This window comes from Bombus huntii, chromosome 14 (assembly GCF_024542735.1).
Source record: "Bombus huntii isolate Logan2020A chromosome 14, iyBomHunt1.1, whole genome shotgun sequence".
Classification (NCBI taxonomy): domain Eukaryota; kingdom Metazoa; phylum Arthropoda; class Insecta; order Hymenoptera; family Apidae; genus Bombus; species Bombus huntii.
Window position 1 is genome coordinate 7,342,098 of NC_066251.1, and position 26,957 is coordinate 7,369,054.

Sequence of the window (26,957 nt, forward strand, 5' to 3'; positions counted from 1 at the left end):
TCTCATAAAGTATAAAATGGTGGTGGAGCAGTCGACGCAGCATTATGGAAGCGCGCATGCGCGCGCCTGCGCCACAGAAAAGTAGTACGCTAGGCTTTTCGTTTCGAAGAATCGTACACGTCTTTCTATGGCATACAAAATCTCGCGACGATCGTGGACGGGTCGTTTAACTCGAATCTCCGACTCGTAATTATTCGATCGGTATCCGGATAGATTGACCTGACATTTGTATATTTGGACGAGAGAATTCAGACGTCAGGGTGCGCAGTGGTCAGTGCGCATTGTTGAACCGAAACACAGTGAGCGGATCAGTGGGAGAGTCGAGTGTAATGTCTGATAAGACGAGCGATGGACAGCCGTGAGAGTGGATGATCGTATTTTAAGTTTTGACAGTTCAACGTACAAGTGACTGAAAATAAACCGGTATACATGAAAACCATCGTAATCCTTTGTAATATGTATGGTTCAACGTGGCATTAATCGGGGTGGTCTAACGAAGGACTAATTCAAAAAATCGCACGGACAGAAAAAAAGCACAAGTGGTCGGTGTGTGTGCGCGTTGTATCGTGGGCATTACGTGTCTTTCGACGGATAGACACCCAACCATAACGAACGAGTTTGTCTTTCATTGAAAAGAAAAGAATAAAATTCATACAAAACGCTAAACATCTATCTTCAGTTCCTTTTTCCCCATTAACAGACAAAGGCTGATTTTGGTATTGCCTTTGAGGACTAGATATAGCACTGCCTCTCTTTTTCCCTCTCTTTCAATCTTATTCTCGAGGGACGAGGAAGAAGAATGGAGGCGATAGCAAAGCACGATTTCACGGCGACGGCTGAGGATGAGCTTAGTTTTCGCAGAAGCCAAATTCTAAAGGTTCGTATCCGTTAATCAGATTATCTAACAATTACATATATGGAAACGATGAAAATGCTGGGAGATAACTTTGTATTGCTGGTTTTTATTAGAGAGAGCTTACCGATCCCGAACTTTCCGAACTGCTTTCGTTCCGATTGGATATAGTGCGCCGCTTAAGGATATTTACGATAATTCATGCATTTTATATATTAATAACTGCTATTGCCTTACTTTCTCTTTTTATTGGTTCTAAAAAGGAACCTGTTTATATTTTATCTTGATTATAGGATGCTTTATCTCCATAAGGATATTTACGATAATGCATGTATTTTATATGCTAATACTAGGATTACCGACGATTAAAATATAAAAGCTTGTATCAAAGAAATTAAAATGAAAATATAATATAAAGAAAAAAAAGAAACTTTGCCCATGTATTCAACCTTTTATAAAAAATGGACTGTTTTAAAACTACTTTGATAGTCTAGTGTCTCGCTTTCTTTTATTATTAGTTTTAAAAAAACCGTTTTATCTTTGTTATTAACTACTTAGCATATTTGATGAGATATTTAATATAAAGTCTTCTTTTGTATGCTTATTTCAAAATGTGTGACAGACAATTTACAAGTTTATATTCCTCTGATAATAAATTCTTTCTTCTTATTTATCTGATGATTCACACCAAAAGCTGTCATTTGAACATTACATGTATAAATTACTTTTTCATGTTATCTACAATTTCTAGAATATATTTGTTGTATAGATAGAATGATTTTCAGATTATTAAGTATTCATTAATTTATGTCCAAGATTTCATGAAATTAATTGTAATAATTTTGGTTCTTATACTTTTTATTGAAACTAAAGATTATAATTGAAGTAAAAAAATAAATGTATGTCATAATTAGATCTTTTAATATTTTCTGCATGTGGAAATATTTTATTAAGAAATGGTATTTGTAACAAATCGGGCATACCTATAATGATCTTTTTACAGATCTTAAATATGGAGGATGACATGAATTGGTACAGAGCTGAATTAGACTCCAGAGAAGGACTCATTCCAAGTAATTACATAGAGATGAAAAATCATGAGTGAGTGTCCTTATAAATTTCTTTTATTAGATATTAATGCATTCTTTGGAGAAATCTAACTGTATCTTATATCTTATTTGCTTTATTCAGCTGGTACTATGGAAGGATAACCAGAGCAGATGCAGAAAGATTACTAATGAACAAACATGAAGGCGCCTTTCTTATTAGAATCAGTGAAAGTTCTCCTGGTGATTTCTCCTTGTCTGTAAAGTTAGTAAAATGTTCTTAAGAAAAATGTTGATATGGTGATATAAAGTAATTACTTGAATAACTACTTAATAATTTTTTGTAGATGTTCAGATGGTGTTCAACATTTCAAAGTATTAAGAGATGCTCAAGGTAAATTCTTCCTCTGGGTGGTCAAGTTTAACAGTCTTAATGAATTAGTGGAATATCATCGTACAGCATCTGTATCTCGTTCACAAGATGTTAAATTAAGGGATATGGTGCCAGAAGAAGTAATTATCTCTTATATAACAATTAAACTATTAAGTAACATAGAGATATTGATTTTGCAATATAAGAATGCACATTGTTTCAGTGTTTAGTCCAAGCATTATATGACTTTCAACCTCAAGAACCTGGTGAACTTGAATTCAAACGAGGTGATGTAATAACTGTTACTGATCGTACAGACCAACACTGGTGGCATGGAGAAATTGGTAACAGACGAGGCCTGTTTCCTTCTACATATGTTACTCCGTATCACTCCTAGGTAAATATCATTTGGATTTCTGATTAGTTATTTTTATTGTTCTTTTGTAAATTTTGTTAAAAGGGAATAATTTATTCTAGGCCTCATGTTGTGCACACAGAGGCCAAAGGCATCGGCCGCATTATCCCACCACTATCACGTACAGGATCAGACTTACTGCAGAACTAATCAACAACATTTTGCAAACTCCGCCTATCGAATGGGCTACCAGGATGTATTGGTGGTCTAGACGTAGAGTTGTTTAAATGGACTCGATATTATTGCTAATACTTTTTATTGGTCTCACTGAAAAACATTCTCAGTGTCTAGTAATTTATATAAACAAATGTAGAGTTCCAGATATAGCATATAACAGGGTAGCATGTCTTTTTTTGTTATTGGGTCTATAAAGAAAATTTTTCACTGGGACTGATACTACTAGCCAACGTTTCCGATAGACAATTGTGTTATACAATAGGCACCTGGTTTGGTTACCTTAAATTTCATTTTTGTGAATACTCTAGTAGAAAATAGATGTGGAAGTAAATTTACAGTATTTATATATGACAAATGAAATTTTAAATGGTGTTTCGTATATCTTGGTAGTCCATTGATGGAGTATGTGTATGAAAATATATAACATTAACTATATACATCAGTGATGACAAATATCGGTCATATTAAAGAGGAAAATGCCTATTGTTTCGAAAAACAGGTTTATAAGCGGGCTGGTATAAACATTGTATTTTTTAATACGAATTTGTTGTTCGAGAAATGGGGACCTTGGTGATAAAGAGCCTAAGTAAGCTATCCATATACGAGATACGAGAACTTTATATAGATATAGCATTAAAACGCGTCGCCATTTGGCATAAAATGCACACCATTTTGCCTCTATGTTGTGAATATTTTTACAAATGTTTGGGGAAGAGAGTATTCTTCCAGCGGTTAAGATACATCTGATATCATGACATCAGATATACTTGCTGTGTATCATATATAGACTTGTATTATTCAGACTGTATGTGAAATAATCATTCTTGCATCTTTCGAAGTAAATTTTCTGAAGTATTAGCAAAAGAATAGTAGCAGCCAAAGTTAGCTGTTTTGCCTTTTAATTTTTTCCAATCGAATGCAAATGATTGGGAAATTTGATTTTTACCATTGTCAACTATGCTATGAAACATAGTTTCTTGGGATATTGTGTTTTCTCTTTTGGAGATTTTATGATGAAGAAAAGGGAACGAGAACACAAGTTTTTTTACACAAACGTCGTACATACGTATTCATATTGAGACTCAAACACAACGACTGATTTATCCTTTGTAATTTAAGAAATATTAATAATGGAAAGAACGTAGAGAATTAGAATAAATGTATAAATTTTTGCATGAGAAATTCATTTGATTCCGCATTATTTACTGTCTTCGCAACGAAAATTTATGTTCCGTAATGCATTTCACTAACATGCCAAAAAGCGATATACGTATATACGATTAATATAAAATCGGCCGTGCGAGATAGACTTGACTTTTGAGCGAATGGTATGTATAACGTTTTTGTTTCAAAATCTATTAATTTTAAAAGAGTGAAAGTTCGTGTATATTTTTTAAATACTTCTTTTTATCTAATTATTTCGACAATGTTGCTTTCTTATTTCCGTGTAAACAATAAAGATCTGTAGTCTTATTGTGTAATTATTATTATTCGTTATGTTTACATTTTATTGATAACAATATATTATATTAATTACTCTTGCATGCATTATTTACTTATGCCCATCTACCATAATTATTTTTTAAAATTACAACTTTATATGACTAAAGTGATATTTTAGCTCATCTAACTGCTTTGCAAAATATCATATAAATAAGTAATCTTATATGCTTATGCATGCACTATATTCAAAATAAGTGAAAAAAGAAAGCAAATACTAAAAGGAATAAATTTTCTTATTATGAAAAATGAAAAGAAAAAACATGTTTGTTGTTAAATTGTGTTCCACTAATATATCGAAACATTTTTTTATTATTAATAGTTTTTTAAATTAGTTACTATATTTTATATAGTTCCTGGAGAAAAGTGACTCTTACATTAATGAAATTGAAAATTTGTAACAGGATACAAATAATATACTAATGTTCACTTTTTATAAAGTTTAAATTTGAAGAAACATAGCGATTAATTATATTATTTAAGTTTGAAATGTTTAAAACGCAAATTTATGTACTTTATTCTAACTTTATGGTTAATGTTACTGAGAGTATAAATATAGTATAGTTGAATCTTGTCAAGGGCTTCTTAAAGTGAGTAGCTTAGATTATAAGCATATAACATTAGATTCACTTGCCTTCTGTACTTAAAAGGAATTTATTGTTACAAATATTCGTTGTGCACAATTTATTATCCTTACTGTTTCAGTTTTTTATTGCAATTACTTTATTGACATGTGTGATCTATATTTGTTCTTTTAATTACCATATATTAAATGTTAAAACAAAGTCTTTAAGACAGCAACAAATAAAGCAATATACGAATATAGTTGTTATAAATATTGCTTTGAAACTATATGTGTACAATTGCTTAAATGAATTTGGAATTGAGTTGTCTTATGACAACGGTATACCATGACACATTTGGACCAAGAAATGTATAATAATGAAATGTAATAAAAAATATGTTTGAACAAAGTTTATTTTGTTGAATTTTATTTTATTCGTTACTGTTAAAGATGTATAAAATTACACTGCTTATACCTTTTTTTTACGACTAATAAGCCAATTAAGATAAATTTACAATATGAAGAAAATGTATTGTTGCAAAATTAATGCCAAGCATTATTAACTGCCTGATGTATAGTTAATAGATAACCACCAATTATGTAATTATGAAATGCAACTAAAGTATAATAAAGTATCATGTGACAGATATGGACTTTTATCTTCTTTTAAAATTTAATGAAGTATATTTTAACAAGATCTTATTTTTTCTTTATCTTACATAATAATTATAAAAATTACATAGTCTAGTTTACTCTTAAAATAATGCACAATATATCAACATACAAGTCTGTAAGAAATATATCTGCCAGCAGTTTCCGAAGGCCTAATAATTTTTACAACTTGACCACGTTTTAAACCAAAGTAACGTGCCACTGGATCACCAACTTGTATACGCATTAATTGATTTTCCTTTAGTTTGTACCTGGTAAGTAATTCTTCTTTTTCGTCTGGTGTAAGTACAATATGTTCAGGTACCAGTTCATGTTCTGTGATATTAATAAGCAATTCAGATTCTAAAAATTGTTCTAATATATATTTTGGTGCCATGTCCACCAACGATTGTTTTGCCGATGGTGTCATTCCTTGTTGCACAACAATAATAGCCCTGTGGAAAAGCAAGACAGAAACTCAAAATTATTACGTCCCAATTCTATAAATTATTACACAATTATCAAGTTACCTGTGAATTTTCTCTTCCTGCATACGTTGACAGTAGGTTTTAATAGTTTTGATACCAATTTTTGGTTCATCTGGGAAAAATACAAAAAGTTGATCTGTCGGATCATCATTATGAGCAACCAAAACTATAAGATCGCTGCGTGCTGGTCTTTTTTCACTTGGTTTGTCTCCGAATTGTTCTTTAAATTGTTCCAAAGTTTGATCCAATTCATCTTGTGTGACTAGATAACCTCGATCGTGACACAATTGCATTACCGTTTTTCTTATACGCCATAATTTGTATGTTTCAGCTTCGTCATCCATTTTTCGAAAAAATTAGAACTAACTCTAAGCAAAAATTACTTAAATACTCCAAACTTTTCTTTCGTTCGTTGCTATTTAACAAACAAAAAACTTTGCAAACGATTGTATTTCTCTTGATACAAATAACCTCACTTATTTATACCGCGTGAACAACGTACGCATGCGTATTAAGAAAATGCAAGCTTTACATTTCAAAACGCAGTTTATGTAAGTACATATTATTTTATATTTTCTTTATATGCCGATATTTACATATAATACAATTTACATATATCTATTATACTCTTTCTAGAAAACACATAGGAAAAGGTACCTATGGAAAGGTTTAAAAGAAACATTTAGATTTATGATAGATAGGATTATAAGATTCCGAACAATAAACTTCTGGTAGTTGGGCCCAATGAAAATGTTTTTAATCTCGTATGAATTAATTTAAATTTAAGTTTGTTTCAGATATCTCAACAGTATTGATGAAAAGGGATATACCAAGTATTTCAAGATGCGTAAGTATATAGAAGATATTCAAGGTTTTGAAAAAATCATTGCAGATATTTGTATATAGATAGGGCTCATGAGAACCTTCAGAGTTTTACAAAATAGGTTAAATTATAAATTCCGAATTAGGTAGATCTTCTCTAAAAATTAATAAGTGTCTTTAACATATGTAGGAGTACTTAATAGGAGAACATTGGTTAATACTGCTAAAACATATATATGTGTAATGTATAAAATATATAGGAGTGTTAATCTGTGCTTTAGTATCTAAATATGAGTAGTAGTAATTAAGTGCATGCATAATTATGGATGATGTTTAGTAGATAGTAGCATAATGTGGATAAATAATATAATCCTTAATGAAACGCGTTTCACATTTTTAGATATGTTCTTTATATATCCTTTAACTATTAATTATTCTACTTTTTCGTACTAATGATAGCGTAAAATATTGATGTAAGTACGAAATATCGTTTCATATAGAGCTATGATATAGTTTTGCATATAATGTAGGATTTAATCTAACTTTTACCTTTATACTTAGTTTCTCACGTCGGTTTTCCTAAAATCTACTTTTGTTGCTTGTTTTACGAAAAGACCGGAGGGTTTTGTAAACTTATATCAAAAGCAGAATTTGTTCAGTCTTTTAAGTATAAAATCAGTATATTATTGCGTAAACGAAGGATGTGGATAGGAACGCGGATCATGCGCACTTTCATGTGGTAAGACCTGACATTGTATTTTTCGATATATAATTATTAATTATATCATTCATCAGAGCTATCATTAGAGTCACGTATGCGTGACATAGTTATTAATTATATAACGAATAATATGAGCTAATTGGCTGCGATCGCCAACACGTTTTTATATAGTAATTGAAAGATTAAATTGAACGTAAGAATAAGTTACTAAAATTTTATTTAGAGTAGTTTGGAACGCAATAGATAAACTAGGACGTAATGGCACATCTGCACAATAATTGACTAATTAATAATATTTCTAAATTGACTATTTACGGACTATAAATTATAAATTTCTCTTTTACAATTTTATAATTTTGCATCGAGTAGGATGACTTGCAATTTTGTAAAGTGTGGTTACAAAACTTGGTTTGATTTATTACCAATCTTGATATTGTTGACTTTATAAATTATAATACGTGTATAATTTCATGCACAGTAATAATTCAACCGTGCAAGAATATGAAGACGACAGTTATGTCTGCGTAAAGTCAAATTTGTAGTTAATTAACTTACTGAAGGGACGATGTATTTTGATAAACAACTGGGCCACAACATATATACAGGGGATGATATAGAAAACTTGGAAAAATTATCATTTTCTTTTTTGATTCAAGAATCTCTTATTCATCAAATATACATCAAATGGTGCATTATGCATTAGGGAGTCGCTGAGTAATAACATAAATCAACTATTCATTCGATTTCACTTTATACTGCACTTGTTCTTTTTTTTCTTTTTTTGTTTTTAAAATAATCAACACTCGTGATTCTCTGATAGATATATTCCTTTCTTGTTTCAACTTATTACATATCTTAAACTACATAGAGAAACGTTTTTTTGTACTTATAATAATATTACATAGTAAACGCACTAAAACAATAAAAATTAGATCCTTAGGTGTGTACTTTGAAATTTAAAATAGGTACCTTATCTTTTTCTCCCGACAATGTTGCGATTTTGAAGTTACAGGGCAGACTTTTCTTATCTATATTATTCTCATATATACGTATACATATTTTATTTTATTCCTCAAATAAAATCGTTTCGAGTTTAATTTAATTTACCTTATCAAAATTCCCCCATAGTGTTCGCATACGTAGTTTGTACGATTCGCTATATACGATTTTTCTATAGATAAGTATAGTGAAACACACGGAATAAACAGAAGGTTGATGAGACTCGCTTGTAAATATAAAACGGTATTTATCATTAACGACTTGGAATTCTGGAAGAGATAAAACTTAACAATCCCATTTACATTTTAAGACATTTTCACTTAACGTTAGATACTTATTAAAGACTCCTACGATACTTGTACGATAAATCTGCGGTTTAAGAGTAGAAAAAACAAATCGATAAAATAGAGATTCTCTTTCGATCGTGTCATAACAAATCAAAGTTTCTCGATTAAGATTATAATTAGGACAAACTTAATCGAATCTGTATTAGAGTAACAGGAATTATAGATGTAGATTTTGTTAGCTCGATTAATTACCCTGATGAAATTTGATGTATATGGGGGCGAGTTACGCTGTGTAAAATTACAGCCAATAGCTGTTGGGCAAATTTGATTATTCATATCGAAGTATTTATACTCTTTAAATTATCCTCTTATGATCTCGTATCAACTAAATCTAAATTATCCTCATTTTCATTGTACTTTTTCTCCTGCCTTCAACTATTGGCCACTGGCAAAGAACACAGAAACTTAAAGTCTAGCTGAAGAACGAAACATTCCCCTCTGCCCATTCATTTGTTATATCTTACACTTCAAAATCGCCGCTCGATTTGTTCTTCTCTTTTTTTTCTCGATAATATCGTGAAAAATAAATACGTCGCGTTCCGCAAGATGATCGCTCGCTTTTCTTTCTTCTTCGTCTTTCTTTTTTCTTCTTCACTTTTCCAAACAAAATCCCGAATCGAAATGAAAAAACCTCATCTTCGATTTATCGATTTCTCTCGTATATTTTCTTCTTTCTATCTTTTTCTTTTTTCTCGTTTGGCTACTAATTTTGAAAGGTGACAACGATAAGATCAACACCGTACCAGCCGTTTCTCAGCGTGTGACTCTTCTCTCTTTTTTTTTTCTTTTTTTTTATCTATTTGTTTCTTTATTTTTTACGAAAAAAACGAACGAGAAACGCGGACTCGACGCGACGTCACGAAGAAAAGAAAGATCGTATCCTATCGTTTCTTTCGCTCTTCTTCGCAATCTCGCATGGCTGTCGCTTTCTCGATCGTTCCCACGAGTTGTCTCCTTTTTTTTTTTCTTTTTTTACGTTTTTCTCTTGTTCCTTTATGATTTTGAAACACGCCTGGAACGATGCAGTCTGACAAAATGGTGTACTCGTATCGTACCGATAATATAAAACATGAACGTGATTGCCGGGTTTTGAATTACGAAGAATGAAACGTGATACGCGTTAGTCGCGCAATTACGATTTACCATATTTATTTTGTGACCAGTCCGGCGATTCGTTCACCCATCCACCGTAATCATGCAGAATGTAGACAGTGACCAACGATGATTTCGGAGTCAGTTTCTCTACGCTTGTCATTTCTTCTTTCCGCTTTTCTCTTTATTCCTTTTCTTCTTCTTAACGTCTTCCTTCTTCTTTTTTCTCTCTTTTTAATAATTATAATACTGTTCGGAGAGAACTCTCGACGATTAAACAATTTACCATACGTTGTTCTTATTTTTGTTCTTCTCAGTTTCGTTCTCTCGCCATCTCTCGCTCAATTATTCGTTAATTTGCGGCCACGAGTCGCACGGCGCGTTCGATAAAATCGAAATTTCAGTTTAAAATTCGGGAATTCATTCATTCGCGTTACACCTCGTTAGTCACGATAAGAATACGTATATACAATTAATCATCATAATTGGTTTTTATGTCAGTCGTTATTGAGCAGGACGTTATACTGATCCGACATTGTGCTATGATAAACGGACAAATCAAGGAGAATGAGCAAAACGGAAGGACAGCGTGAAACGACGATAAAATCAGCACAACGCTCTTTTCCCATTCTTTTTACTTTCTCTTCCCTTTCTCATCATCTTCTTCTTCTTCTTCTTCTTCTTCTTCTTCCTCGCTTGCGCACCATATCATACTCATCCTCTCAGTCGTTTCTTTCGCTCTCTTCTTTCCTCTGTTTATTCTGTTCTTCCTTAAGCTTTCTTACTTTTCATCATTTTTTTGTTTCTTTTCCTTTTAAATATCGGTGTTATTTACCTTCCTCTGATCTAAAAGCTTCCCTTTACGATCGAAGCATCCAACTATTTCAACGACGAATCGATATGGCGACGGTCAGACAAACGAACAACGATAGGGAAAACTGAGACGCCAAAGGATTCGTTCGAAAAACTTTCCTCTATGAGCCTGCTGTCGAAAGGAAATCTAATGTGCCTTAGAGATTAGTTGGCGAGAAACGAATTTTCGTCGCATGCAATGAACGAAAGGAATACGAACGGACAGAACGCTTGTTAGATCTACTATAAAATATACGCGTATATTACTATAGAGACCCGCTTCGATGCAGGAAATTTGTTCGACGTGTCTCGAAACGGCGGTCCATTCGAGTCGACAATTAAAACGAAGCACGCGCACAGTAAATTAAAATCGCTTTAATCTCATCCCCGCTTCTTTCCACCCCTTCGTATTCTCCTTTCCTTCCGTATTACTTCGCAACACAATCTTATCTAGATCTTTTTTCGTCTTTTTTTTGCTTGGTTTTTTCTCATTTTTTTTTTTTTTTTTTTTTTTTTTAATTCTTTCCCCCTTACGGATAATCGACAAACGTTCTTTGCGGTACGTTTGCCGGGAAATAAAGTTTTCTACGCTCCTTATCCGACGATGAACCGTGTCTCGCTCGATTCATTCGATTTCAGTCCGTTTTTTCATATATGTATATATATATATTTATATATACCTTTTTTTCGATTTTTTTTTCAATTTTTTTTCTTTTTACGGTTTTTTCTTTCCACCTATATATTTTTCACATTGAACAATATCCTCAGTCTCGACTGGTCAATGAGCAATACTTTAGAGATCCCGAGATCTCGAAAAAGTTCAACGGAGAGCAACGTTTTATTTCGTGTGTGTGTGTGTGTGTGTGTGTGTGTGTGTGTGTGTGTGTGTGTGTGTGTGTGTGTGTGTGTGTCTGTGTGCGTGACGTGTATGCGTGTGTGCGTGTGAAAAAGAGAGAGAAGAAGAAGAGAGGAAGGGAGAGAGAGAGAGAGAGAGAGAGAGAGAAAGAGAAAGAGAGAGTCGTCTGTCGCGTGTCCGTGTGTAATACTACCGCCTCGATCGATAATTAATATCTAAATGGTATAATCCTTCGTGATAATGCGATATTTTTCTCGTAATATCAGCTAATTGTCCTCTCGAGAACGTTACTTTTCTCTTTTACTCTTTTTTTTTCGCTTTTTTTTTTCTTCTATCTTTTTAATCGTTTTCTCTTTCACGTCTTTGTCTTCTCTTTTGGTTCGCATTCGAATCAATGTTAATCATCGGGTTATTTAAATAATATGCTTAACATTGACTCGTTAATTCCGTTTAGACTGAGGATTTTCTTTTTATACACAGGAATCATTGTTGCATTTAACGACTTTTTTTCTTTTTTACTTGTCAATTATAATTACGTTATATTATTTATAAATTTATTCGCAAGTAGTTCGTTAACAGGCCGTGGCTATACAGGGCCCACTACGTTGATTAATCATCCTGTGGCACGCGGTCTTCCGAATATGTTACAGAGGAGTGTTTATATGTGTATAATTAATATGTATACGGTCTCATAAGAGCTTATAATTCTTACACCACGTTCGTTTCCCGTTTTCGCGTCTCGTTATGTAATATATACATATATAATACACATACATATTACATATTATATAACATATAATATATATAATTATATATGTATATATTATCATTTATATATAATATAATATCTCGTCGACTACTCCCTACCGTACCAAACGTTGCGTATTTCGTTGCGCTTACCTTGGTCTTTAAAATATGGTCATCGAACTTCAGGCACGGATTATTAAAAAGTCTTCTGTCGGAATACGCTCTGCCTCCCGATATTTTCGCTCTCTCTCTCTACGGTTATCCTTTTCTCGTCGAAACGAGCATCGAGCGAATCTTTGTCCCCTGCATCGTCTTTTAGTGTATCGAAGATGATATTACTAGAACGTCTGATGTAACGTTACACGCTCTTTCACACCCTCTCGCTCTCGATAAGAACATTGACACATTGGATGACGCATATCGTAGGAAAATTCGTCGCGATACAGGGAACAGGATTCTTGGAGGCAGCAGTTACAGACAGACTTTGAAGCACGGCATACGACGTGGTCTTGACGTCGCTCGCACATTCACCTTTTCCTCTCGTTCGTCCGATCCGTTGATGACAGGCGTGAAACAGATGTCAGAATTCGAATTTACTTATGCATGTAATCGCCTTCGTCACCTTGGAACAGATAGGTGGACCAGTAGCCCAGATTAAACAGGATGAACATGAGAGGGAAAGCGATACGCGAGACAAAGTCAATCCCTGCAGTACCTTTCGCTCGACAGGTGAACCAACGTCGCGGTAGAAGACCCCAACAGCACCGCTCGGTACGGGGAAGCGGATGTCGTTGGAAACGGCGGATATCTTGGGGCGGGATTGTTCGAACAGTCGCCGCGGGCGGTGACGGTGTCACTCTGCGAGACGTAGTGGGCGACGGGGAGGGTGTGGGCGAGGGCGAGGGCGAGGGCGAGGGCGAAGGCGAGGATCTCGCAGGGCTTTTCAACGAATACCGCGAACCCCTCGGTAACGACGAACATCTACTGCTACCTTCGACCACGTTGTGTAACGACGAGAACGACGCGGATCTCGGCTGATGCGGTTGATAAAGATAATAACGTGGATGGTGTTTGTGTCTATGGTTCGAGGGTAACGTTTGATATTGTGTCGGTGGAGCCGGAGGTGGTGGCGGCGGCTGCTGCTGTTGCTGCTGATGATGATGATGATGATGCTGCTGCTGCAGATGTTGTTGCGGCTGTTGTTGCTGGATGTTACTGCGTTGGGGATAATGCCGATGCAGGCGACAGTCATGGGGCGGTTGACGAGGTTGCTGATGGTCTGGATGTAGTCGACGAGAACGCGAACGATGATAAGGTTTACCGGTGGTGGTAGTTGTGGTGTAAGTATACTGGGAATGGCCGCGAGCCACGTCCCTTGATCCGAGCGCTTCCTCGTCGACATTTACTCGTCTTGCTCTTCCTTCCGAAACAGGTACGCGGACCAGTACGCGAGATTGAAGAAAGCGAATACGATGGGGAAGAAGATCCGTGAGATGACGTCGATGCGCTTGGACCTCGTCGGGAACTTGGACAGCCACGACCTGCAGCAGTTTTTTTTTCGTGGTTGCATATGTAATTCGCAGTGCTCCATCCTATCCATCGACATAGTGTCCTCCGGTTGTCGAACCAGAGGTTTCTGGAAAAATTACCACCACGTCCAGGCATTAGTCGCGCGTTACTTCTTTCATATCTAATTTCGTTTCTTTTCTTTTTCTATCTTGCTTACGGTAGGCGATAATTTTCAGTGTATGTAATATGTACTGTAAATAGACAGAGACGATCTACTAGTTGTTTTACAGCGATTCGTTGATACATTAAGTGGTCAATTCTTAACGTACGAGGCATCCAATTTTCTTCCATCTATTTTAAAAATCTTTCATTCTCCGGAGAATCTTTTATGTTTGTAGATGTATCGTTATATCTGAGAATTCGATTTCTCCTTTTTAAGATTTACATATGTGAATGTTCTTCTTCTACACGGATAGTATCTATATATGCGAGACGACTGTTTATTATATAATATTTTATATTATATAATAAAATATATTAATTAGAATTATTTGTTATATCTATTATGATATATTAATATCGTATTAATATCGTATCTATATATGCGAGACGACTGTTTATTATATAATATTTTATATTATATAATAAAATATATTAATTAGAATTATTTGTTATATCTATTATGATATATTAATATCGTATTAATATCGTATCTATATATGCGAGACGACTGTTTATTATATAATATTTTATATTATATAATAAAATATATTAATTAGAATTATTTGTTATATCTGTTATGATATATTAATATCGTATGATATTTTCCATCGCGCTAACGAGCCGCTGTATTTGTGTAAGAATAGTGGAAAAATCGTATTCGATTATCGAGGAGATTGGTTCGCAAACACGATAATGGATGGAACATTTAACACGAAAAGCTAACTGCGATGCGAGTTTTTGTAAAAGTGTTGGTGATTTTCTTCTGTACTTTCCTCTCAACTTACACGTACATGCACTTGAACTGTTCGATCTTCATGGAATATCTCGCGATGAAACGTCGGTAAAAGAGATCAGGAGAACGACGTAACTTAACGAGCAGAAAATATTTCCTTTATGGATTCGTTTTCTCATCGAACGATCTAAGATTGTATAAGTATCATGCAGTATGGTAATTCTGGTGGTGCCAAAAATGGTCTACACACACATCCAGCTTTGATCAACGATAATTGAAAAAGTTCGTTTGTATGGAAATGTTGGATACGTGTAAAATCGTAATAAGTTTATGCATATTCATTCTCGTTTGTTAAATAAACTACCAGGTTTACATCCTCTTTTATTTTTACGAGTGTAGAAAAGTATCTGTCTCTTGTAGAATGGATAAGAAATTTACTACGAAATGTAGGATATTTTCTTCTATCTATAATAGCAGGCATTTGTTATAAAAATATAACGTTCATTACCAGTAAACTATAGCACATTGTCATTATCTCTAGAATGATCAATTATTTAGCAAAATGTCGAAAGTCATATTGCTGAATGTAAAAGTCAAGTTATAATATAAAGTACTAGACTTTAAAGGGATTATTTACCTGTAGAGAATGTTGAAGTGGTCCATCATATCCGGTCTAGCAGTTTATAATAATAAAAGTAAAATAATAGAATGAATGTACGTTATGATAGCTAGATTCAGAATTTTTTTTTTCAATGTTATACGCTTCAGGCAACTATATTGTTAAGAAGAAAAAAAGAAAAGACAAAAAAAAAAAAGAAAGATATCGATATCTTACGATTAACGCTCTATGCTTTATAAAATATCTTGCGAATAGCTAATAAAGTCTAGAATAATTACTAAAGGAACGAAAAGAAGCTTGAAACTGAAGAGTTTCTCGGTTTTTCTAACGTTTCCCGATGATTTTCATATCATCGAAATAACCGAAAACTCAGTTTTTTTTTTTTTTTTTATCACTGACCAAAGATGAATGTTGCCAGGAGATCTTTTTTTTTCTCTTATTTTACGATTGCGCTATGCTATAGAAAATCATAATTAGGGTTAGAGGTGGTGTTACAGCGAACTGGACGGAAATAAGAGAGAATAAAAAATAAAGGAGACCCAACGAAATTCCAATCCACAACAGCACGTACAATTATATAAAGACAGAGGTCGAAAGAAAATATTAAATTTAAAATATACTCTAGTCGAGAAGCTCGTCTTTAAACGATAAAAAAAGCTATGGCAAAGGCAATGACACAATGTAGGACTCAATTATAAATTACCAATTATTTTCATCTGGTTTAAAATCAAAATTACAATTATATTATATACGAACGAATCAAGGTGTGTCGGTAATATAGGATTCTACATATCAGACATTTACATATCATAAAGAAGGAAAAAGGAAGACACAGAACACTGAAGATACGATAAACAGCATAATGCCTCGATTGAATAAACGAGAAAGGAAAAGGAAGGTAAAGAAAGATGTGGCATAGAGAAGCGCTTAAGATTTAATTGAACATTAAACAGCTTTTAATATCGTTGTATACTGACCATAGCGAAATTTGACGAATTATCTGGTTCGACTTGATCAGAGGGTAAATCCATCGACGTGGATTGTTCGGTTTCAGACGGTGGATACTTTTTCTCTATGTTATCGCTGTGCATATCGCTCCGCGACGCGTAATTTACTAGGGCAAATTCGAGGAGAGCGCCGAATACGAAAGTCAAGCATACGCCTGTCCAAATATCGATAGCCTTTGTATAAGAGACCGGTGGCAGTGAGGCATTTATTCCTGACGTCTGCGTAGCCATCGTCAACAAGGTAGTAACACCTGGTTTTAACGATAATTCACGAAAGTTTATTTATGATAAAGCGAGTTGATATTAAATCAACGACTCTAATTTAAACCATTAAGGGCCAACATCGTGTCAACGCAACGAAATTGTAACATTATGACAAATCATTGGTTGGTCCTTAATGAATTAATTAATGACTCTGTATAGTTACGAGTTATAAACAAGGAATATTTTCACCGCTGAATGGAATTAATTGCACCTTGGAAAGTTTCATTTTTACCTTTTTCCTATAATATAGGATCTAAAGATACACTTCTTTTACTCTGATGCCATTTATACTATGAATATCGGATGGTTTTCATATTTTTATTGCAAGTGAAGTACAGCGGATACAAAAAGTATTGGTACGCCGTTGTATTTATTATAACACTTACATGGTAATTAATCAGGTCCAAGTGTATCAAGTTTATCATCGATACTATGGAAATAAAGTATAGAAGTTGATGAAGAAACGATTCATTGATGAAATAAGGATATTGCCAATACCTTTTGCTAAGTACTAGTCACTATACTTCACCGTACAAGAACTACTTTTATTTATGAGTTCGTCACTATACAGAGCATCATAAAAGAAAAGTGTAAAAGTTTGTGAGCTTATAGCATTCACTAGGAGGAATAAAATATGAAAGAATAGTAGAATGAAAGAAAATGCAAGGATATCTTAAAATCTGTTAGTATGGCACAAATAAAGTAGTTGAATGTAGTGGTGGATGGATAAAATGAATTGCTGATTTCAATTGAAACGTTACCAAGTGAAACTCGAGCTGGTACAGCACTTTGATCGAGCCAGAACGATACCCAGGATACAATTACAAGCATACAGCAGGGGATGTAGATTTGAATAAGATAGTAACTGAATTCTCTCTTGAACAGCAAGTCAACTTTCAGGCAGCTGTATTCTCCTGCAAGTAGACCGAATATTTAATTAGACTTTATACGTATATTTTAGCAACCCATTTCTTGAATAACGGAGACGAAATAAGAAAGGAAAGAAGGAAGGTAATTTACTGACCAGTATTCGTCTTGCTATTACAATAATCGGTATAAAATTTCTCCAACGTGAACCGAGGCAGGTGTAGGTTTTTAACAACTTGGACAGGATCTCCTTCTTTCCACAGGAAAACCAAATCATCGGTTGTCCAACCATCTGGAAAACGAATATCGATTAGTCAACTTTTAATGAAATTGATATTATTATATTATTATATATTATTATATTATTATATTATTGATACTATAAATTAAAACTTGTAAAAGGGAAGAAAGAGAAATTCAGTGATTTACAGTGGCATGTAAACGTTTCTGGGCAGGAAGATTTTTCACTTTAAGTTTCAAAATTTTATGGAATATTGTCTATAATAGTATTATAAATTGATACTTATAAAATGTTATTATTTTTGTATTTTATAGAATTTGAAGTAATATATATGTATATATTACTCAACCATATAGCAGTGTTTGTGTATATTGTACTATCTTCTTTTACTTATACGCTTATATTCAATATTGAAGTGACTGCATAGTGTTAGATATTTTGAAGCTGCGTTTTTTAGCAAAGCAGATATCAAAGCAAAGTTTAGCTTTTTTTAGCAAAGAATAGCAAAGTAGATATCTGATGGTGTAGTGCTAGTAAAGTTTCATTCTGGCTGGAAATTTTTACACGCCACTGTAACTGGTAATATTAATTTTAATTGCTCAAAGTCTGGTACTCACAACTTGCCATACGCAACGAGCAAACTTGTCGATCCAAGGGGTATAATTTTAAATTCATCGGGCATGATAATGTTAGGGATATTCTGAAACATAAGAATATTTTCAGACTATAGGAAACAGCAAATAGAAATTCATTCTTTAAATATATTAATTCTAATTTACCGTATACTGTATAGAACGAAACCATTGGGAAAAATACGAATGTACACATTCGGCATAATAATGTTGTGAAAATGTCCTTCTTTCTCGTTCGAAAAGAACAGATCTGGCATCCAAACGCGACTTGCATCCGTCAATGTCAAATATTTTAGACGACCTGCAATTTTATGACGAAACACATATGATGAGGTTCAACTGTAAAATATGCCGGACAATAAAGTCAATGATTCTTCATACCTTTAAAATCACTAAATCTTAATCGTTCATCCAGCCATTGTTCCCGGAATGTTAACTGTACAGAGTACTCCTGCAGAGGAAAGAAACGGGAATGATTTAATCGAGCGAACTCTTGCTCGCACCAAACTCAATAGCAAATATGTAATTTATGCTCGAAATGATCGTTTGGAATTTCTATAATGACGAAACGGACATATGGAAAGTTCGTTTTTAAATCGAAGTGACAAACGGAACAGCTACAGAAATTTCAAAGCAGTCGTCAGAAGGAAGATACTTTGTATGTTAAAAGTTGATTGAAAATGTTGGACTAATATTGCGAATTAATTTTATTCGATCAGTACTTGGTTATACAGGGTGGTTGGTAACTGGCGGTACAAGCGGAAAGGGGGTGATTCTACTTGAAAAAAGAAGTCGAAAATATAGAATAAAAATTTTTTTTTAATTTTTGTTTTCTTTTTTTAATTTTTCCATCGAGACAACGATCTACAGTGAGATCCGTTATAACGAGACGCGATAAAGTGCACGCGTACCGAGCGAAAATTCAAAGTCGATTTTCACGAAAACAAAGCCTCAAATGAAAAATGTTTATTCTATATTTTCGGCTTCTTTTTTCGCGTAGAATCGCCCCCTTTCCGCTTGTACCACCAGTTACCAACCACCCTGTATATTTCGAATTATTCCTTGGGACGTCAGCTTCGAAACTTCTGCGCTCCTCCCTAATCGTGAAATCAATCTACGGAAAACAAACAGGGTGAAATCAATGGAATCGATACAGCGATAAAAAACAAATTTTTATACACAATTAATTAATTGGAAGAACAAACACATATGTAACGCAGAATTGTCATAATTCGACAGGAAAATAATTGTTATCCTTTCGTCGTGCAATATCACCGAGTCTATGAGCAATTGCTTCGAGTGCTTGACGATTGTTTTACTGACCTGGTTGACGTTATGAAAAAAAGTAAGCGAAATACTATGGTAATAGAGTGGCGAGCCAAACTGAGATACTTTCCATTTTGAATTCCACAATTATCGTATCACATCTATTCGAAGTCGCCTTCCATCCGTTTTTAAACAAAGTACTTGTAACTGGTGGATAATGTCTAATTTTTTTTTTGAGCAGATCATTTAAGAGAAAAGAAATAAGCTAAATCTTTCTAAATATGGAATTTGTCTGACGCGTGAGTAATGTTCGCACATCTGGCATTGTTACGTTGAAGACGAATAGAAACGGTCTGAGACTTCAAAGAAGAAACGAGAGGACAGTGGGCTGCATCAATAAACGTGAACGAGGTCAGTAATTGCGTAACATCAGCACCTTAAAGTCACCGAAAGATCTTCTAAAAATGACATTTTCAAAGTAGCCATCGTTGAAACTTAACGAAACCCGTACAAATGATACTAATAATCCGCTGGATACTAAAAGGTTCAAATATCCTTGCAGACTCGATCAGCGGCAAGTCCGATCGACTGCGACAACGAATAAATATACAAATTACAAACTCATAAGGGAGAAAGGAACAAGATACGAAAAAAATGGAGATAAAATGTCACTATATATATATATATAGAACAAAGGAACTAGAGACACCCTTGTATCTCGAATAATTTCATCAACGATGTTTCGAACATCCTGCCTACTTTATATCTCGTATATCAGCCCAATCGAACGAAAGTATCGTGTTCTAAAATATTTCGTTCGACTCTCGTAACGCTCCGTGAAAAAGAAGAACAAAACAGTGAATTGGAAATTCGATTTTTCGTTACCACTGTGTCGCTATGTCTCCTCGCGTGTCTTTTCAACGACACGTCCAATTTGAAAACTGTTCGTCTTTTCTTTCCAGGCCGGAAGCGTAAGGGCCCGCGAAAGGCGTTCTCTCGCGGGGAAAGAACAGGACGAAGAAGAAGAGGAAGCGAAAAAAGAGGCGGAACAAGAAAAAAGATTAACCCTGTACGGTTTTAGAGGTCGTTTCAACGGCAGAGAGCACTTCTGCTCCGACGACGAAAGGTCGTGGTAAATTTTCCTCTTTCTCCGCCCTCTCCTTCCTCTCTGCTACACTTCTTCTTCTTTTTTTGGCCACGGAGCGTTAAAGAATCAAGGCTGCGTGGATATCTTGCTGGAATGAAAAATCTCGTCGCCGAGAAAAATGGGGTAAAGAGGGGGTCGGGCCAAAGGCGGTGGTGGACGAACAAACAATGATGTTCAAGTATAGTTGTATACATCGCGTTGAAGCAAATGTAAGAGGCATGCAACGAAGCAACATCGAAACTAACTACCTAACTACCAGTGGGACCAGCTAGAAACAGAGAGTAACTACATATGCTATGTAATACATATACGTATATATATATATATATGTCTCTGTCTCGAAATTATTGATAGAATAGAGGAATATATATGTATGTATATATATATAGACGTATATGTACGTGTTTGTATTATATGTACATTGCAAGTGAACAACGCATGCATCTTGGCTCACAGTTTAACTTTTTCCCGGCTGGACCTGTCCACGTCGACGGCGTCCTGTCTTTCTTTTTTATTTTTTTTTTTTTTTAGTTTTGACTTTTTTTTTGTTTGCAAAGGGAGTTACAGAAGACTTCCAAAATATTCTGTATGGTTATTTTGGTCATTCTTCTTTTCTTTGGTTTATACTTTGTTTCCCTCGATCGTTGGCAAGTTGAATACAAATTAAAACCTAGACGTGATCCTTTCTCCTTTACGATCCTGTTTCGTTCGATCTTTCTCCTCCTTCCCTTCTATCTCTTTTCATTTGTTTCTTTTTCTCTGTTTCTTTGTTTTCGTGTTGGTTTCGCTTGCTCGTTTCGCTCGTTCGTTTAATATCAGGCAATTTCTTTTACCTTTCTCGCTGGTTAATTCCTGGTTGCGAACACTTACCATTATTCCGCTAGTTTCTGAAAATTGAGCAACATGTCGCAAAGGAGGATCTACACAGCCTCCCGACGTTTGTATTTTCGCCTCGTATTTCTCTCTTATTTGATCGCTCGTGGCGCGTTTGCTCGAACCTCGGTATAGGGAGTCGCATGGTTTCTCTTATTTATTTTTTCTTTTTTTTATATACGTGTCGGTGAGTTGGGAAAAACCGTTGAAAATCGAGCGTAGAACACGCGCGAGCTCGCTGAAACTCCGCGACAAAAAGTATTGAGCGCTGTGCGCGGTTGAAAAATAATCTCCTTTGTAAATTACTTTTAAAGATAGTTTAGAATCGTTTTATTTCGGTGGAAAATCCGTTTACACAGAGCGCTGCGTAAGGAAGTAATCGTCGAAAAATGAAAAAAAAAACGACGATTTTACTTATGGAACTCCTGTTTAAATATTCATAGTATATCGTATACGCTGTTAAAATAACCCATCCGAACTTGCCCACAAAAATCAAATTTCCTTAGCTCATTGAATAGACGAGGATTAAAAAGAACATTGATAACCAATAGTCAAGCGAAGAATTTGTGTATTTAACAAAATTTTAATTCAGATATGGACTGTTATTTTTTTTTTCTTTTTTATCGTTTGCTTATATTTATCTCTTCGTCATTTAAAACACGTAAGTCGTAATCGCTCTTTACAATGATTATCGTTGTAGCATGTATTCGCGCGAAAGGTAAACGATACAATTCCTCATTCACAGGCGATATTTAATTATTCAACATACTTTCGATCGATCTGACGTTGCAAAAGTGATACATCTCGACGGTTCATTCAGCCCATTCACTTTCACTTTCATGAATATATTACACGCAAGTAGTACGAGTCAGCTAATAGTTGGACTCTGTCGTACGGATAGCAAATTTCAGCGTGTCAAAAGTAACGCTTTCGTCGGCATTTTATTATCCTCGCATCTTCTTACCTTTCGGTATCAAAGTCTGAGAACAGCTCGTTCTTTCCGAACCGATTAAAAATTATATAAAATTCAATTATCAGCCAATAATTTCTTATTCTTCTAAAGATTCCTAATTCCTCTAAAGACGCGCTGCTTCTCAATTTCTTTTTGATATTAGACCATGATTTTAACCATAACTAATCGTTACTTTATAGCAAATTATATTCACTTTAATAAAGACGAATATTTGACGCTGCGAAACTGCCATTCACTCGATATCGATCTCTTAACGTAACCGCATTTCAGAAGCTTTTCTATCGCATCACCGTCGTAACGATGTATCGGACGCAAAATTTTGCGACATTATGTGAGCCCTATACTCGTTAATCCTCAGTTCGAAAGACTGATATCGATGTCGGAGTTGAAATGAAACTTTTATTGCGAACGAACCGTATCTTTGAATCGAAATTAAAGTTCGTTCGACAAGCGTATTGTACGACAACAGACGCGAGCAATTAATATTTGTTAACAAATATCAGCGAAATACAAAAGAAGAAAGATCGTCGTTCGCAGGTAGAAAATCGCATTTTTCAATGCCCGCTTCGAGCAAGTGGCGAATGCAACTCGCAAACGCCAATTTAGCCCAATACACAACGTGCTATCTTCGAACCCAATACCTTTCTATATCGTGATTTCGCTATCATAGGCTGGAAGATGTTTTTCGTAGCTGAATTAAATGATCGTATGCGTGACAGAGAAAATATTGAACTCAGAGAAAGAGCGAAGAAAGAGAAAGGAAAGAACGAATGAAAGAAGAAAAAAAAATAATACGAAAAAAAGTAGATGAAACGAAGATGAGAGAATAAAAGGGAGAAGATCGTTCCATTGAAACGAACGGTACATACCATGTCGTCCTTTTAAACGTTTCCCTTTAAGGAAAACCATAGGAGATGTTGCTGCATGGAAAAAGTGATTTTTTTTTCTATACATAATCGCAGTCAAGCCTTCTAGAGCGACGAGCTAAAAGCATATTTGCACGATTTTCCTTCGAATGCCCTTTCTATCCCTTCTTTCTTTAAGAGAAACAACGATATAACTCGCTGGAGAAAATTCGCTTAAGCGCGTTGATTAAAAAGATTTTATTATCGTAAGCTTCATCGCGTTCCTTGATTCGAGATAGGAATTTAATGTAGATTGAATATCTTCTAGTTCCAGTTTTTTCTTTATAGAAAATGGTCCCGATGAACGATATCAATTATTGTCGACGATCGATTCTTGTTTTTACCGATTGTGTTTTCGGATAAGTGCGAAGTCAGTGAAATTATATTCGCAGCTTCTATTACTATACCGTTGACGATATTGCGGGATATACGTGCGAAGAATATTTCTCGAGGATTATCGACATCGCGCCAAACTAGTCTTGAGAATATTATTATTCCCCAGGAAACGTATTTCGCAGATTATTCTCTGGACGATGTTAATTCTCCTTCGGGAGCCCTTCACGGGACGTAACAGCTGCGCGGAAAATCTTTGAAATACATGTTTCACATAACGATAGAACGTAACAAATGCATCAAAGTGTATTAGAAAAGGAGAATATTCTGCAAAATGGGTGTAACTGAATTTCAAAACATCGATTCTTTAACATTCTGACATTCGCCGTGTACTTGTCCGAGCGAACATTTTCAGAAAATGGGAAAACAAGAATAGACTTTCCACTTTCAACATTATTCCTTATCGATCGAATGATCCAAATTATGTTCCTCGGATGTTGTACAAGATGTATCGTGCCATAAAATGTGTTACGATGTCTGATAAGAATGACTCGTTGAAGCATAGTACATGTCATAAGCGACAGAAGATTGATCAGCAGTGAACGTGTTAATCTTCTTCACGATGGCCTTTGCATCGAGTCTTTCCTTTGTTCGACGTTATCTTTCCTCGAGATCCCACAATATTTCGCGTCGATTATCGCGCAGATGCGCCACTTCGACGATTCTCAAGCGACAAGCTCGTGATTTTCGAACGGATATGAAGGTTGACCTATGCATGGCTGTTGGACTGATCGATGGGTCGATGAAGTTCGACTCGGCCGGGGTTTTTCCAGCGACGTTTTTCGCGAAATATCTTACGATCCGGTGATGAATGGACGACAACGATACAGACAGACAGAGAAAAAAAGATAGCTAGGAAAAGATAGATGAGTCGGACGTGAAGAGACACGAATGGACTAGGACGAGGATGGGCTAGACTCCTGGAGTACGCAACCCTGTTCATTAATATTAGGACACTCGTGGAAAATAGGGCATAAATTTATAAAATTATCAGGGACTCGTGAAAACTTGCGTTATAAATAATTAATACAGTCACAGTTATCAGAAAATTACGCGTCGACATACGTGTACTATGACGTCTTCGAAATCATAGCGCAATAAGTCGAGTGATGATTCTACATGGAAAATGTAGAATCTTCGTTTTCGAGAAAAATGAGTTTGACGATTCGTCGGGTAGGCGTGCTTTAATTGTAAGTTTCGAGGTATTCGGCGTTTTTTTTTTTTGCTCGTGTACTGTTTGTACTATGATTTCGGAGATACTTCGTATAAATAATGCAATATATGTACAATATCGTATTGTAATAAAAATTCCTGTTGATTCTGAATTTAAGAAATCTTCTTTTAATGCCTATTTTGGCTGGTAGATTGACCGCCCCTTTAAAAACTAGTTAATAACGTGTGGAATAAAAATATTGAAGTAGTACACCCTATATCTAATTTGGATTCCAAAAATAAAGATAGGGCGATATTATTGAAATTTTCAAGAAGTAGGTTAGACTATCTAGGTCAATGTTCGAGACTAGAGAAGTACATACGTGAATCTTTATTTTGGAAGGCAAATTTCCGAGGCTAGGTAATTTAAATATTCAAAAATTCTTAACCTATTCGTGGTCAGTACCTAGAAGAGCAAATTTGTTCAAACATTCAACGATAATTTCGAAGAAGTTACCGCATATACTTGTGCTTCAGTCTGACTGCATAATAATCGTCGTGCTAATCTGAATGGATCATGAGGTTTGGAACGAGACCAGCAGGTGTTCTAATATTTATGAGCTGGGATGTACATATACATACATCACCGACAAAAAGTTTGGAAGCAGAGAATCGTTCTGAAAGCTGTACAAATTCCTTGAATTCAGTTCAATTTCAAATAAAATGTCAGATTTATTCGCACGACAATGACTTACTTTCAGAAGCAAAGAACAGTTATGGAATCATGTACGAATTACTTCGAACTCGTCGTCATTCGATTATTTAGAAAACCACGTGGAAGGAATGTCGATGGTTTCTAACATCTATAGAAAACGTTATTTGTCTTAAGCAAAAAAAAAAAAAAAAAAACACGTTATATTTAAAAAATCTCTTACGACGATACTTCCAAACTTTGTGTCGACAGTGTACAATAGAACATGCAATCTTAGAATTAAAAAAAGAGGGTGAAAAAAAAGAAACGATAGAGACAAGTATGCACGGTTCGTGACGTAATCAATCACAATAACTTGTTCCCATTTCAATAAATATGTACCGACAATGAGGGCCGTGGCCGCTGAAATATCACCGTTCTATCATGCTCAGCGACGATTAGAGAAGCTGGAGGCCGGAAGATTGAATCAGCTTTTGAAAAAAAAAAAAAAAAAAGAAAAAAAGGAAAAAAGACCACTCTAGAACTTGCATGATGAAGTCGATTTTTATCGTTTCGTTTCATCGTCACCTTTAGACTCAACCGCGCGTGTTTGCGATGTTTGAGGAGCAGTTTGCAGGCTGACAGATGTTATCGAAAGCTTCCTCTTCGGAGTCGAAAGTCATTAAATCTTTTTGCACGCCCGGCCCTACGTACGAAACAGTCGTGTAGGAGTTTAGTTCGCGTTTCGTTTTTACAAGGCATTAAAGCGGATTAAATAACGCGACTGTGTTATTTGTCTGCGATCGACGCCGGAGCAGAATGGAAGAACGCGACGTTGTACAAGTCTGAGGAACGTAGATGGTATGAATATCGACGATGGAATATGCGCAGGACATTCTTACGGACTGATTTTGCGAATGATCGTCGAGCGAATGGGTGGAATAAAAATTGCGAGAAGA

At 34.9% G+C, this 26,957-nt stretch overlaps 4 protein-coding genes across 19 annotated transcripts in view; 1 reads left to right on the forward strand and 3 right to left on the reverse strand.

The window, feature by feature from the left end:
• Window positions 1-150: 150 nt before the first annotated feature.
• On the forward strand, window positions 151-4,402 carry LOC126872790 (growth factor receptor-bound protein 2). Its single transcript, XM_050632974.1, has 6 exons — window positions 151-877; window positions 1,857-1,954; window positions 2,045-2,164; window positions 2,247-2,412; window positions 2,496-2,669; window positions 2,750-4,402. Exons 1-5 carry the CDS (start codon window positions 800-802, stop codon window positions 2,667-2,669), a joined length of 636 nt encoding a protein of 211 aa, XP_050488931.1. The 5' UTR covers window positions 151-799; the 3' UTR covers window positions 2,750-4,402.
• Window positions 4,403-5,324: 922 nt separating this feature from the next.
• LOC126872792 (DNA-directed RNA polymerases I, II, and III subunit RPABC1) lies at window positions 5,325-11,775 on the reverse strand. 2 transcript variants are annotated; one of them, XM_050632976.1, is made up of 3 exons: window positions 7,440-11,775; window positions 6,111-6,436; window positions 5,325-6,035 (listed from the first exon to the last, which is right to left on the reverse strand). In XM_050632976.1, exons 2-3 carry the CDS (start codon window positions 6,410-6,412, stop codon window positions 5,705-5,707), a joined length of 633 nt encoding a protein of 210 aa, XP_050488933.1. In that variant the 5' UTR covers window positions 6,413-6,436; window positions 7,440-11,775; the 3' UTR covers window positions 5,325-5,704. The 2 variants fall into 2 exon arrangements, with proteins under 2 accessions (XP_050488933.1, XP_050488932.1); XM_050632975.1 differs by lacking the exon at window positions 7,440-11,775 and having other exon boundaries at window positions 6,111-7,425.
• Window positions 11,776-11,809: 34 nt separating this feature from the next.
• On the reverse strand, window positions 11,810-13,904 carry LOC126873414 (G-box-binding factor-like; the record flags this gene model as incomplete). Its single annotated transcript, XM_050634254.1, has 1 exon — window positions 11,810-13,904. A coding segment is annotated over one exon (807 nt), but the record flags the coding sequence as incomplete, so codon positions are not given.
• LOC126872779 (glutamate-gated chloride channel) overlaps window positions 11,810-26,957 on the reverse strand; it is a 38,603-nt gene continuing 23,455 nt past the window's right edge. For 11 of the 15 annotated variants that reach the window (XM_050632943.1, XM_050632942.1, XM_050632941.1 and 8 more), the window contains 8 exons: window positions 18,980-19,049; window positions 18,746-18,899; window positions 18,584-18,666; window positions 17,883-18,017; window positions 17,620-17,772; window positions 16,565-16,845; window positions 15,606-15,641; window positions 11,810-14,140 (listed from right to left, as the gene is read on the reverse strand). In XM_050632943.1, the coding sequence (XP_050488900.1) occupies window positions 13,907-14,140; window positions 15,606-15,641; window positions 16,565-16,845; window positions 17,620-17,772; window positions 17,883-18,017; window positions 18,584-18,666; window positions 18,746-18,899; window positions 18,980-19,049 (1,146 nt within the window). In that variant the 3' untranslated portion in view covers window positions 11,810-13,906. The remainder of the gene's footprint in view (window positions 14,141-15,605; window positions 15,642-16,564; window positions 16,846-17,619; window positions 17,773-17,882; window positions 18,018-18,583; window positions 18,667-18,745; window positions 18,900-18,979; window positions 19,050-26,957) is intronic. The other 4 variants (XM_050632951.1, XM_050632950.1, XM_050632949.1 and 1 more) reach the window with 1 other exon arrangement.